This window comes from Taeniopygia guttata, chromosome 2, assembly GCF_048771995.1.
Source record: "Taeniopygia guttata chromosome 2, bTaeGut7.mat, whole genome shotgun sequence".
Taxonomy (NCBI): domain Eukaryota; kingdom Metazoa; phylum Chordata; class Aves; order Passeriformes; family Estrildidae; genus Taeniopygia; species Taeniopygia guttata.
Genome location: NC_133026.1, coordinates 147,599,103 through 147,614,203, shown reverse-complemented (window position 1 = coordinate 147,614,203; position 15,101 = coordinate 147,599,103). Strand labels below are relative to the sequence as shown.

Here is a 15,101-nt window from a genome sequence, read left to right as displayed (position 1 = left end):
ACAATACATGAGAACTTAAACTGTGTGCAAGAAAATATTTTTTAAAAAATTTGAAAAATAAGGCCTGAATGATGGGATATCTTCAATTTTCTTAGTTTCTGTTGTTTTTTAAAAAAATATACTTATATGAACCCTTTAAAGGATCAGAATATACAGTGTAGGCTTTTTGGATGTGTTCATAAATTGGCTTTTTTTTATAGGGTTGTTTATTTTTCTGATTTTTTTAGAACAAAAGTGTTATTTTACTTCTGTTAGTTTTCTGATTTGATTTCTGGCTTTTCTAAGTGTGGACATCATTGTCTTGCACTGGCATCTATTGACTTGATAAATGTAATCTATGGGAAAGCTGCTAAAGCTGTGTATCTGTATTTTCATCTGAACTTTTTGGAAGCCCCAAGGGTTATATTTTACCTTTGGAACAAGTCCAGGGGAGGCCATTAAGTTGATATTGGGCTGATGCACCTTGGCTATGGAGACAGACCAGGAGAGTTGGGGCTGTTCAACCTGGAGAAGAAAAGGCTCCAGGGAGACCTTGGAACCCCTTCCAGTGCCTGAAGGGCTACGAGAGAGTTGCAGAGGGATTTGGGACAAGGTCCTGGAGTGGCAGGATGAGGAGGAACCACCTTAGTATGAAGGGAGAGGAGGTTTGGATCAGGTATTAGGAAGAAATTCTTCCCTGTGAGGGCGGTGAGGCCCTGGCACAGATTTCCCAGAGAGGCTGTGGGTGTCCCATCCTGGGAAGTGTCCAAGGCTAGGTTGGATGGTGCTTGGAGCAACCTGGGATAGTGGAAGGTGTCCCTGCCCATGGCAGGGGCTGAAATTAGATGATCTTGAAGCTCCCTTCTAACTCAAAACAATTCCATAATTCTGTATTTCAGCTTCAATAACAGAGGCAAAAAGTTTTTATGGATGTTCTTAATGTAAAAATAATTTAACCCATCAGTGATTCAGTCTCTCTGGGCAGCATCTCCTACTTGTGACTCTCTCAGAAGACTGTGTGAGCATGACTGTTGTGTACAGCCTGTCCTTATGTTTCTTCAATATCCACTGCATTAGACATTTTTAGATAATTTTTAATATCAGTCTGTCCATCCTCGTGGATCTTGCAAATACTGATCAAGCTCTCATCTAGAGGCCTGCCTGTTTAAAGTTCCCTTCACAAGGCTCCTGCTCTGCCCCTTCATTAGTTTAGTTGTGCTTCTTTGGACTTTTGGACAATACAGATACTCTGGAAATTCCATTGATTTTCCTGTTGAACCTTGGGACTAAAATAGAAAAAACTTATTCTCTGCTGGCAAGGGGTTGTGTGATGCTGAAGACACCCACCCCTTGCCTTTAGTAAGCATTTAACAGAACCTCTTCTAAGTCACAAAGACCCCAAATACCCAATTTCAGGCTAAAATTGGTAATCTGATTAAATACTGTATTCTTTGTTTAGAGTATTTCATAATTTTATCAGTTGGTGCAGTTTTTCCTGCTTGCTCCTGTTCAGTTTGTGTAGGGTTTTAAGTGTTTCCAGGTACTTCTGACCCAGGTACCTCTGACTTGCTGCATGTTTGTGGTGTGGAAGGTGTATTGTCACAACAACATTCGGGTTTTGTGCAGAAATATTTTCATACATACTAAAGCACACACACTCCTTGCTTAAGGAGATTGTTCTTCTATTTTCTCTCTAGCTATTGTGAAGTATTTATTTGGAAATAAATTCAAGCACATTAAGAGTGCAGATTGCAAATATGTAAGAACTCTGCTTCCTGAAGCTCATGTGCGAAGGTGTTTTAATTGCCAGATCCTTTTGGATTGTGTTCTCAGGCCAAGTCAATTCAGCATTTAACAACAGCATGTGTTCAAGTGCATCCCCCCTCTCCAGTTAATATTCCTGTATGTTCTAATGGAAACTTGAAGGGGGATGGATTGATATCTCTATGTGTGTGCTGTTAGCTTATGGAGGTGTCTTGTTTGTGTAACACCAACTTAATTTATTACCACCTGCTGTTGCTGCAAATGGTGAGATTGTCACACACAAATTGCATGTTTCATCACTGTGATGGTGGGAATTGATTTATTGTTTCCAGGGAAATAATTGAATAGAAGAAAAATGCACTGTAAAGTAAGTTGCATCTTTATGAGCTTCTTACTTAATACCTGTCCATGATCAAATATATTCTAAAAAGGTGCAGTAAATTATTGTGGGGCTAGTGAAACCTGCTGACTTTATGCCTTCTGTAGTGCCTAAATTTCTCTACCATGAAGATGTAAAACCAGTTACCCCTGTCTCCTTTGCTCCCCTGCCATGGTGAGGATATGCTCATGTTGGTAATTTGGGACCCCACTGCTGCTGGGTCTGTGCTTGTGTCTGTTTTAATTCACCATGGATGGGTTGTCACAGAGCCTTTGAAGACTGAATTTTACTTCTGGTTTTGAAATGTGTACCAGTTGAATTAGATATTTCTGACCCCACTCCCTGTTGTTTGAAATCAGATAACTGCCAGTAACAAATAAATATCTGAGTTATCTCAGGTGGATTGAGATGGACTAGGTAGAGCAACCCAAACAGTTGCTTTAGTGGAAGAGGCTGATGTGGGTTTTTGGCACAGGCTTGTTGTATTTGTGACTCATGTGTTGCAAAGCTTGATGGGGTTTTGACCCAGGATGACTCCTGTCAGGGGTGGTTGGAGAGGAGATGAAAATAGTGCCACATGTACTGTGATTGATTATTCTTGTGGTGTTCCTGCATGATTCCTTCCACAATTGGAAGTGACAAAACTGAGGAAGCTTAATTGTACTGAAGCTTGTCTTGCTTTAGGGAATTGAACCCACCTCTTCCAGGTTCCAATTAATTTTTCTACCACAGACCAAATACTTTATCCTTTTAAGTACTAAATTCCACTTTCAGAGAACTCTCTTGAAGGAAGCCCTATTGCTGCTATTACCTTCTTCAGCTCAGAAGTTTTACCCCTTTTGGTCATTTGTGTCTCATGCAAGGCCAAATTTTTAGACATACATATTGGAGATGGTTCTAGGAAAAATGAATTTGTTTTTCTGACATCAGTTCTTTGGTAAGCTGTTGTCTGACTCCTCTCTGTTTACTGCAGGTTGAGGAAACCCCCAAAACACACATTCTGAACCCACTGTATATTGTAATTGAGTTATTGAAGTGAGAACTTTCCCTTAAAATTGTGAATTCCTTATTTCTCAGTACAGCATAAATGTCAAACTTCAAGACCTGTGGTATATGAGACATACTTTAATTAATCTAAACTCAAGAAGATTTCAGTAACCCTCTGTTAGTAGATTGAAGGTAAAAGACTGAAAAATGCTTTGGATGGACACAAAGGTGTTTTCTTGGATGATGCCAATTGTCAGAGCTTTTCGGTGTTGATGGTTCTATTCAGGGATTTAATGATGCATTCTCTGGAAAACCCCACAAGAAACCTCACAGATTCATCGATATTAAAAAGAGCAAAAGCACTGAATGCCTTTCCCATTAGCTGTGCAGTGCACAGTGCAGAAGTCCCTATTTTTCTGTAGAGTGTGGGAACCATGTCCAAGGGAGAATTCCAGCTGCAGTGAGGGGGTGAGTTCTGGGTTTGGATTCAGCCCTACACAGCATGTCAGGAGCATCCAGCTGGGATGAGAGCACTGGTAGGGAATCCATACATTGTGTTCTGATACAAAGCATATGGAATCATTGGTGCTGAGTCCAGAACTCTGAAGAGAGCCCTGATGATCTCTTTGGAGTGGATGAGGTGTTTTAAATTGCTTTTTAAATTGCCTTTTTAAGGCTTTATTATGTTTTGTTGGTTTTCGTTTTATTTTTAATAAAAATCTCGAAATGATCCATACATTGTATGTTTATCTGCTTCTAGCTCGACTTAGCCAGAGTACAGAGTAAAAAAAAAAATCACGTTTTTCTTAATTTCTACCTATATACCAGAGGCTTTGAAAAGCCTGAGCCAGAATAGGCCTAAGGAAAACTTTTTGCAGGTCATTGAATTTTGTAATAGGCCATTGCCCTGCAAGCAGCAGCAAGGCTGTTGTCATGCTGTTCCTCATGAGCACTTAAGTGCCTTTTATCTGACAGTTAAAATTATTAAAGGGGGTTAAACATTAAAAGATAGTTGGAACATTTTGAATTATAGGCTGGGATGGTGTCATTCAGTGATATAAAACCAAGAAATCCCAGATAAAATCGAATGGTGGCCAAAGCCAAATGTGTTAAGCCTTGATGGTGCATAGCCAGGAAACCTCATTGCTCTCCTCAGCTGCCTTGAGTTCCAGGCACTTCTGATTTTTAATTTTGGAGAAGCACACTTGCATCATCACCAATTCTCATTAGTTTTTACTGTACTAGAAGGACAGTAAACTCTCCCTGCTTGTGTTTGCTTCTAAAGCTGTTTGGAAGAAGAGCTGGGCTATTGGAGCAGTATTTCAGACAGGAGTGTTAGAAAAGATTGTTTGAATTCATACAGCTTCCTTCAGTCTCTTATTTCAAGATTCATAGGAAGAGCTGCTGCCAACAAGTAGTGCAGCTTCAAAATACATAGAAATTAATTTAAATCTTCATTTTAAATGGCACAGTTGTTACTTGCTCATTTCTCTGGTGCCTTTTGAAATAAAACTGCACCCCTCTAATTCTCTAGAGCTTGCTAGAAGCAAGCAACAGAAAATGCAAGGGGAGATTAATGTTTATTTGAATTTCAGTGGTGCCAAGGGACCACAGTTAAAGTTCAGAGTGCTGTTGAGAAATTAGGCGACTATCTAACTGGATACTGTGTTCTAATTAAAGCTTGTACAGACATTGATCTTCTTGTATTCCCAACACAACTGATGTTTCCTCACTATTTAATTTTTTAATATTAAAAATAGAAAACGGTGCTAACTCCAAAGGGAATTGCTGATAGCGCAGATTATGTAATGTTACAATAAAATTGGGTTAAACTGGGTATTTAAAGGTACATTAGGACTTAATCCTTTGGGATTTTAGTGAGAAGGATGGGTGGTGTTTCGAATGCAGGGTAGACAAGTACATCTTGGGACATTTGGAAAATTGCTGCTTGACAGGACAATCGTTTAACCATTGGTCAGGCCCTGAAACTTTCTCAGTTCCTTCATCCCAAGGTGCAGCTACCCCAGTAACAGCTACTGTTTCTTTGGCACTCAGCAAAATCCACTCTGGGTTCTTCAGCAGCTTTTGTCCATAGCAGCTGTACAGTGAATATGCCATTGTTTCATTTAATTTAGGTGATACATTTATTTATAGCTTTATTATTGATTTCTAGTGAATTATACTCATCTTATATTTACAGGCCCAGGATTGTCATATTGCTTTGCTTCTTGTGGGTTTGTAGTTCATGCTGTCTTTGAATTCCTCCTTCATGCTCCCTTGAACATTTCATCTCCTGGAACATTGTTATAATTGAAATAAATGTTCCCATATTGGCAATTTGTATTGCTAAACTTGTTTTGACTTTGGTCTGTATTATCTTTGAACTGTATTGAGACATAGATTTAGTAACTGTTCAGGAAATATTCCCTGAGGGGAAAAAAATGGAATTGCCAGTACTGTTTTTCTATTTAATACTGATACAGTGAAGTACTTGGTGAGATGATTTAGGCTAAAATAGCTACTAAGAACTTGATTTTTAAATTGTTTAATGTGTCTCACTTTATACTTTGAAATGACAGCCTTGATAAATGCTTTTGGCTACAAATACAATACTTAGAAGTGCATATATTTGGAGGAGTAGGGAGAAAGCAGTGACCAGGAAGAGATTAAAAAGAGGCAGCAAGAGAAATAAATAAATAAATGTGTTCTTGGATGTAGTCATAGCAAATATTACCAAAACCAGTGAGCATAGCTGAAAGGCCGGGTAAAGTGGAACAAAGGATTGCTCCTTTTTTTCTTCTGCTTTTGAACATCAGCATTAGCTGAAAGAAGAAGTACAAGAAAAATAAACTCAGCAGGAAACAAACAGGGACATTCCAACGTGACTTATGGAAACAGCTGAAATTACTGAATGTCTTTGAAGGCTAAAGTGATGATAAAAGGAAAAAATAGCCCTTCTCCTTTCTTTCTGCATATGTCCCTACTTTGAAATCACAAACCTAATGGTTTTCTCTTCATCCTTAAATGTGTAACAAGATGTTGACATCAAGGAAATGCAAAAAGGACTTGTTACACACCTGGCAGGTTTGCTGGTTCTCTGCTGTGGTGTGGATGTGTTTGTATCAGGAGATGGAATACCAAAAGTCAGCAACGTGCTGATTCTAAACATAGGCCCCAAAAATACAGGCTTTGTCATGGGGATCATAGTTAAAATTGTACTTAACACCTTTCCTGTCTGTGAGGTTGAGATAGTCAAGTTAATATTTGCAAGGTGAGTTACAGCAGGATTTAATACAATCTGTGAAAATGGATTGAGCTTGAAATGCACGAGATGTTTACTCTCTGATGTGAGATATATTCTGGATAATTTATGATTTTAGGGTGTGAAATAAGTCCTTAATTTAGTTTTTATCTCCAAATAACAAAATTTCAGAGGTAATAAGGCACCTGTGGAGATTTATCCTCCTCTGCCTCTGCTCAGAGCAGGGTCAGCCTACAGCAGGTTGCTCATGACTGTGTCCAGCTGTGATTTGAATATCCACAGATGGATATTCCACAACCTCTGAGCAACCTGTTGCAGTGTTGAGCCTCCTGTGTAGTGCGAAAACTCTCTCTTAATACTTAAAACGGGAATTTCTGTTTTGTCCCTTCATGTCCTCACTGGGCACCGCTGGGAGCAGTCTGGCTCTATTTTTACTGGTATTTTTGCACATTTGGAAGACCCACTGAGCTTTTTTTCCCCAGGCCAAACCATCCTATTTTTCTGTGCCTTTCCTTGTTTGACAGACACTCAAATTCCTGAACTGTTTTTGTGGTCCTTCATTGGACTGTGTCCATAATGTCCATAATGTCTCTCTTGTCAGGATGGTAACAAAGCCCAGGAGCCTGGTGGTTGCAAGGACACTTTGCTGGCTCATGGTTGGCTTGTTGTCCACCAAGACATCCAGGTCCTCTGGAAAGCTGCTTTCCAGTCAGTCTGTCCATGAAAGCAACATTGTTTGTCAAAGGTGCAAGCAATCTAAAGGCTTTTATTTACTTTAATAATTGTAATATTTGAAAGTATTTTAAGTCCTGCAGCAGGATTATTACATCAGGACCACAGAACAAAATTAACTCTGAATTTTTTCTGTATTTTTATAGATTCTTAACTTTTCTAATAGATTTTTTAGATTCTTTCAGATTTGTATAGGTTTGAATTTAGATGGACCAAGTTATTTTGCAGAAATGCCACCTGGAAGGGGCTTTAGCTCATAGATGTTGATGCCTTCAGGCCTAAGATGGGGATCAGATTGTGGAAGTTAAAGAATAATGAGATTTCATGGTATCTACAGACAATGTGGACATCGTGGAGTCACAGTGTGAATAATGAGAGTAATTACAGCTTGGTTCCTTGTAACATGAACTTGTTAGCACTGCATTATTGGCCATCAGCCAACGCCAATAAGAGAAAGTGTTGCTTATTTTTAAATTATTTTTTATTATCAAACTGCTGATGTTGAAGACATTATTTGTATTGAAACCATTTTCCTTGTGAGATGACTCTACTATCACTTTATTAACCAATTTGCAGTTAATGGATTTAAATATTTTTTAATGACTTTTGACTGTCTCATTAGTGCAAATGATTTAATTTCTGAGTACTCAAAGCTCATAGTGAAACGTGACTTAGAGCTTTGATTGTGCTACTGGAAGTTGTAACACTGACTTTGGTTCTGATATAGTCAGCAAAAGTGGGAATGTGTCAGGAGGAGTCACATTGAAAGGAAATGACTTTTAGACAGATTCAACTTGCCTAAATCTCAGGTACTCCCACCACAGTAAAGAAAACCATCTGAGCAATAATACCTCTTGTATTGCAGTCTGGTAACAACTGCAGCATCTCAGCAGTCCCACTCAGTGTCACCAGGCCAGGGCTGGTTTGCTTTGCTCCTCCCCCAGTCTTGGAATAGTCCTTGACATTTCAAAGACTAAGAAATCACAAGGATTTCTCTGAAGTGCAAGCACTGGGAGAACAATAGTCTTTCCTCTTGGAAGCTCTAAGGGCTGCTGGCACAGAGCCTTGCATACAAAGAAATTTGACCATGCTTGACTTTAGACCATTAGCTTTTTACACCACAATATCAATAAAATACAGTAGAATTAAGTCAAAGAATCGTGGAATGGTTTTGGTTGGGAGGGACCTTGAAGACCATCTAGTTCCAATTTCCCTGCCATGAGCAAGAGCTCCTTCCACTACACAGGTTGCTCTGTCCAAAATTTCTGATTTCTATATAATCTAAATCTGCCTTCTTTTAGTTGACTGTAGTTTGTTTCTGGCCCATGGTAGCACACACTACCTGTCTGTTTAATACCAAGAGGATTAAAGCTGCTCATTTAAACTGAGATGTGTAATTGCAGCATTACACACCAATCTGGTTTGGATTTAGAACAGCCCAAATAAGCATCCTGGTATTATCTGAGCTTTCTTTGTATCATAAAACAGCCCTGCAGCTCTTGTAAAATAGTTGTTTAACAGCAGCTGTGTTTTACAAAGTTTTGGCCTAGGGCAGAATTTTACAGTCACATTACAAGCTCAAACCCAGGGGCTGGTTTTAATGGGAATGTTAACAGGTCCATAACCAGAGATATGGCATGTGTTTCTGTACTTGGAGCTATCAGATTTATTGGTGTTTCATAAAGTAAACATTGGGCTTTTTAAAAGAAGTTGTAAGGAACCAGTTATGATCAAATTCTGAAGGAAAACTGCCATTCTAATTTTGTGTGTGGGGGGGTTCCTTTCCTTTGAAAAACCTCTGTGAAATATAACCTTGTGAAAACTGACCCTGTATCCAGTACTGTCAGTCTGATGTCTAATTCCACATTTTGATGAATATGGAAACATTATAATAGTGTTTTGCCTGTCCATTGAAATGACACCTTGTAAGAGCACTTCAGTGTGTAGGTGCTGCAGTCTTGTATTGCTTTCCTGTTTGCTGCTCCCAGGGGGTGTAGATTGTCCATATTTAAGCCTATGGCTAGACATCCAAATGCTTGGTTTGGTGTTTCCCCGATAGCTTTTCTCCCTTGTTAGCTGTTCTTCAGCCACATAAAACCTGATGAATGTCTGTATTAAGTGGATGGAGTGTGGTGAATTAATACTAAGGCGGGCATTATTTTGGTTCTCTGTGAAGAAATGACTCATTTTTGCTTTGTGTTGTAGCAGTTCTCCCTGCTGTCTGCTTATGTAAACTTTAAATAAAGCTCAGCAGCCTCAGCAGTGACCTTGAGGTAGGGTGGGCTGTTCTGAAGGATACAGAGCATCCTGCACAAGGGCAGCAGCCTTGTCTGAGCCTGAAAACTGCAATTTCATTCCAAACAGTTGGAAGTTGGACTTCATCTGCTTGAGTTTGTCCTGGTAAAACTCCCTACCCTCTGGACCTTTGGGGTTTAGCAATTTTAACCTTACAGGACAGGAGTCCTGCAGTTTGGAGCTTGCACAGTCTTGTTGTCTTAGTATTAGTGTGCCAGAGGGGAGATTTTGGTGCCTGTTTCAACTTTAAAGTCAATGTTTATGTAAAAACAGCTCACGGGCTCCTTTGAGGAGAAGTCAAAGAGTTCCTGAGGGGCTCCTGGCATTTTCAGATCTGTGCCTGTTCATGAGAGGTGAGGAGGAGGAGAGGCTTTAATGTAGGCTTAAGATTGGATTAATTCATTTGTATTGATGGCTAGAAAAGAGGAACAATAAAGCTATAGTGATTTCTTGAGTTTTCACAGAGATGGGAAACTCTGGCAGGTGGGAGAAGTCTCTCAAGGGTCAGACATGGGGGAGTGTTGGGAGAAGTTTCTCCTTGGCTTCTCTTGCCATCTTCCCTGAGGGCAGGACATGAGAGGCCTTTTGTCTGTCCAGTGTAAGTTCCTACCCTTCCCTTGGATGAATGCAATTCAGCCATTTATTCATGAGGTAAAGACATCCTGCCCAGATGGGCTGTTATTTCTTCTTTAATCTGGTGGGTCTGAATTAGATGGACTTCCAGTCTGGTTTTAGCCTCGAAAATATTATCTCCAATCTGAAGATTTCAAGCCTTGATATTCCTGGTGCTAATTCCTGTTAGCTGAGCTGATGGTGTGTTGGACCCTGGCTGGTGTTACCACTGCAGCTGCTGGAGGGGAGATGCTCTCCCTCACCCGATCACTGCTGCTTCTGCTTCTCTTCATTTTCAGCAGCTTCAGGCAGCCGTGGCATGGAACTAAGCCAGTCCTGAAAACCAAATCACCTGGGTTTTTGTTTTGATTTTTTTTTCCCTAATAGTTTTTAAGCCAGTACTTTGGGGGGTCAGCAGAGCACTGTGGCAGGGCGATGGCTGAAGCTCTGAGGGGCAGCCAGGCATTGCAGGAGCTCAGCTGGAAGCAGGGGTCTCTCTTGTGCCTCTCAGTGAAGTAAACCAGGGCTCAGGCGTTCAGTTTACTACCAGGAAAGTAGTTCAGAACACTATGCCAAAAAGATCAAGTTTAATTTATTTTTAACTTCACATTTTCAAAACTGCCTCACTACTGGCTGCTCTCTGAGGAGGAGGAGGTAGGGAAAGCTCTGTGCACTTGTCCAAGGCCTGGAGCAGAGCCCTGCAGTGCTTTGCTCTCTGCAGCCAGCAGACTGGAATGATGCTCTAGACTGGCAGGCAGGGAGGAGGTGCTCTTTGCTCTTTTTCTTTTGGACTGCATTGATTTCACAGACACCATCTGCTTGTGGCTGACTAATTAGGAGCAGTAGCCAAGAGGCAATTTTCTTCTTTCTCCTTTGACATGCAGACTCATACAACTTTGCCATCACACTTTGAAATCAGGCTGGTGGACGATAAAACTTAGCCACTTGTTCAGGAATTGCTGAGAGGAGGGATAGCTGTGTTCTTAATGGTTCCTCACTGAATAATGAACTTTGATCTGGATGATTTTGTGTCCCACTGATTGCAAACGACCACAAAAGGAGTGAAGTGTTCATTGTTTTATAGGAGAGCCTGGTGTTGGTGTGTGGCTTGTTAGTGGAGAGCCTCCAGCTCAGTGCTGGGGTTTCCTTTTGCTTCTTCAGAGGTTTGTTGTAAGACCAGACTTGGCAGATTCTAGGGATGAAAGCTGTTTGAACTGAAAGCTGGTATTTGGTGTTGAAGGCTTTGTCAGGACCTGGGTTAAGTCATTGAGAAACACATGGAAGAGGTTTTGCTAAAGATACCACTCTGTAAACAATTGTGGTGTTCAAGTTCAGATCACTTGCTCCAAGGGGCTTGCAGTTTCTCTGGTAGTCATCTGGGTAGGTTTTTATGTTTGTAGATAGATAAATATTTTAGTTGCTTTCCAGAAAAGGAATCGAATCTTCATGATTTTCTGGTAAATGCTTTGTATGAAGAAGTGTAAGATTCATGCACAACAAAAATTAATTTCTTTCTTGTTTCCCTTTCCCTAGAATATGACAGATACCTAGCATCTAGCAAAACCATGGCAGCAGCTTACCTTGACCCAAACTTGAATCACACCCCAAGTTCAGGTGCAAAGACTCACCTCAGTTCTGGGATGGAGCGTTCCCCAGGGGCCATGGAACGAGTCCTGAAGGTTTTCCACTACTTTGAAAACAGCAGTGAACCGACCACGTGGGCCAGCATTATCCGGCATGGAGATGCTACTGATGTCCGAGTAAGTCCCTTTTTAGCATTCTTATGCCATCCTTAGGTTAAGTGTTATCTTAAAAATGGGAGATAAAAATCTGGAGGCAAACAAACACAAAAGTTTTGTGGTTTATTTTAAAAGAATCTTGACCTGTTGTATATTTTGAGTAAATTCAGGAACTTTAAGTGGTACCAACCTGTGTGACACCTCAAGGGAGGAATGAGAGCTGGGATGAAAGTGACATTAAATGACATTTTGCATGTTTTAAAGAAATAATAAGAAATTAATGTGTTTAATTGTAAGATGTGTATATTCATGTATTTAAAATGTTTAAATATAATGTGTACATCACTTAGGGAAAGAAATACTGTTTGGAAACTTATTCCCCTGTAGAGGGGAAAATGGAGCTCTGAGGAGGCCCTTTTTTCTCCCCAGACAGTCTGTTTGTCCATCCTCTCCCCCTGCTAGTCACCTGCTGCTTGTATTTTTACAATATTGTCCTTCTATGGAAAAACCCCAAAGATTCTGGCTTTTTAAAGAATAAAATATCTGTAATCTTAGAGTTCTGTGGAAATGTTATATATGCATGAAAATACTTTATTGTGCACTTACATCCTCTCTAATGCTGAGATCTTACCTTTTCTGCATTTATCCTTTAAATTTTTGAGGTATTGTGGTATCTAAAGTGTAACTAAGCCCAGTTTGTGTCAAATGCTTTTGTGGTTTGCTTGTTTTTTAATTATCCTTCAAGAGCAGAATCTTGCAGGGTGGTAGGTGGTGTGTGGGGTTGTTTTCTGCTGTGAGGTACTTGCTGTGGAAACAGGTCCCCATCTGCTCCTTCCTTACAACAGTTTTTCAAATTCCACTGCAAAGATGTGATTCTGCTGGAGAGAGAGTTGTCATGGAGTGAAAGAGACTTGTTTGCTCCTTCTGTCCTCTATTAAGTTTCCTTTGTACGAGAGAAAATGAAATTATTAAAAAAACATGAAGAATTTTGAATGTTTATCTCCCTTTCCCACTGGTTATTTCCTAGCATGGCTGCATGTGCAAAGGCTCAAGAGTATTCTCAGTGGAGGAGTTCTTGTGATCTTGAGCACAGACCTGTGAAATCCAGGGATTTTCATCGGTGATGATTAGAAAATCTGTCTCTTGTCAATTCACTAAGCTCCTCTCTGTGTTTGGGGATAATGTGATGAGTGGACAGATCAGAGTTTCAACAACAGAAATAATTATCATCAATTGCACACATTTTTTTACGTGGAGTAAAATTTTTTTTGGGTGGCACTTGGAATGTTTTTACTCCTTGACTTAAGTATTAATGGTTTGCTATCTCTAATCTGATTGATTCGTTTCATAAAGTGCATTACTTGGTACAAGAGCAGGAAAACTATGTCTCAGTACATTTTTAACCTTGCAAACCTCTCCTGTGGATAAATGTCCAGGGCTCTTAATGTGGTACTTGAAATGGAGGCTGTCTTTCCGGAGAAGTATGTAAAACCTTGGAAAACAAAAGCAGAGATTAAAGCCGTTTTTTTTCCAGCTCAGGAATACCTGTGGTTATGGGCTTTAAGGATGCAAAGCTTGGAGTTGCTAAGAAATGCAATGCAGAGTTCAGTTGGCAGTTTAGTGTCATTTTTTAAAACAAGAATCTGCCATTTTTTTATAGAAGCGGGATCAAAAGAGCAGGCACATAGCAGTTACTCGATGCTTGCCTTAATTTTTAATTTTACATGCACTTGTAATTGGATGGATGTTTCCAAAAAGAATGGGATTTTTGTATTGTTCTGATGGGTAGCTGTTAAACTTCCTTATTTTAGCAAATGTCCTTCTTTTGTTATTTTGTTCAACTGGGACAGTGACTGTTGAATGTGAATGTGCAGGTAGTAAAGGTCTAGCACTGATGTATTACCATGACATTTATTTTAGAAACAGTAAACCCTTGTTGGAGTACAAGCCTACATTCCATTGGAATGACTGCTGTTCGACCAAGCTGAATAATTTAAGATTAAAATAGCCTGTAAGGTTTTTATGCCTCCTTTTGTGGAGGAGATGTCTGCCATTTCTTCTGAATTACAGCCTGAGGGAGGAGACTGGAGCTGGGTTTGTTTCCTAGGAGCTCTGAAGGAATATTCAAAGGTGAATGTCTCTGAGACTGTTCTGCAATTAAAAGGGAAAGAAATAAGGTCTTCCAAGACTACTCCCTGCTCAGCACAGCTGCTGGGGTGATAGCTGGGGAACATTTTCACTATTTGGGATACATTTCCAGTGTTAGAAGTCAGACTTGGTCTGAAATCTCCAGATGAACCAATTAAAGGTGTTTATGCTGCTGAAGTCAAAGGACTTTATGGAATGTACCCAGGGAAAGTAAAAGTTGGAATTTTCTTTCCTGATTTGTGGCTCCTGACATCTTCTGTTTCTAACAAAGTGTGGTTTGCCTTTGTGAATGAAGGATGTGTTTGACAGTTAAAGCAGTAACGAAAAGGTCTTTTCCTCTCAAAAAGAAAAAAAAAAGGAGAAAAAAATTTATATCCTAGAGCATAGAGTAGAAACAGTGATTTAGCTGTATACTTCTACAAAATTGCTTGGTTACAGAGAGGAACACTTTTCATTAAAACTCAAATGGTTAAGCTCATGTGAACAGAAATGAGCTTTCTGTAGGAGTCCCTTAAAAGGCTGGACTGTGATTTCCTTGCTGTTCATCTTAAAATATCTTTCACCAAGACAACAGTGTGGCTATATCTAGGCTTTGCTTTGAGGAGAGCTTTGAGCTGTGGACCTCTGCTTATTCTGGATGGATTTAGTCCCTCAAAGACTGCTGTTTCCTCAGAAGGATGAAGGCTGTGCTCTGCTGTGGATGCAAGAGCAGCTTCTCAGTTCTGGGAAGTGCATGCTTGGATTTCAAAGAACTGGCATGCTCTCATTACCCTCTTTTTCTTTGGTGTTATACCAAAGACATGCTTCATTTCCAAAAGAAAAGGCTTTTATGAATGTGCAAACAGTAGTCTCCTCCTGTGAATGTGTAGACACAGCCAAGCATTTGCCAGGGGAAGAAAAGTTGTTTATCTTCCCTGTTTATCTTGGTATGGCTTGTTTGGATGTGGTGTCTAGGTGCTTGTGCACAAAGGGATTTCCAGGCTTAGGGCTTGGAGAGAATGCAGGGCATTCTCTGCCCTGCTCACAGCCTCAGGTGTGGCATGTGAGGAGGTGGGTGTTGCTGAGATGGAATTTTTTGGTCTCAAGTGCACCCTGAAAGTAAACACTGCCACTGGGTCTTGATCAGCACTTAGGAGAAAATCACCTCTGTTTTCAGATGTGGTTGAAGCAGAACTGTAACCATAATTAAGGAAAAAGAAAAAAA

The 15,101-nt window shown here is 40.1% G+C and overlaps 1 protein-coding gene across 14 annotated transcripts in view; it reads left to right on the top strand.

The window, feature by feature from the left end:
* PTK2 (protein tyrosine kinase 2) overlaps positions 1-15,101 on the top strand; it is a 188,618-nt gene that overhangs the window by 71,211 nt on the left and 102,306 nt on the right. For 13 of the 14 annotated variants that reach the window (XM_072925052.1, XM_072925051.1, XM_072925050.1 and 10 more), the window contains one exon: positions 11,544-11,770. In XM_072925052.1, coding sequence (XP_072781153.1) covers positions 11,576-11,770 — 195 coding nt within the window. In that variant the 5' untranslated portion in view covers positions 11,544-11,575. Of the gene's footprint in view, positions 1-11,541; positions 11,771-15,101 lie in introns of those variants that run through there. The other variant, XM_072925055.1, reaches the window with a different exon arrangement.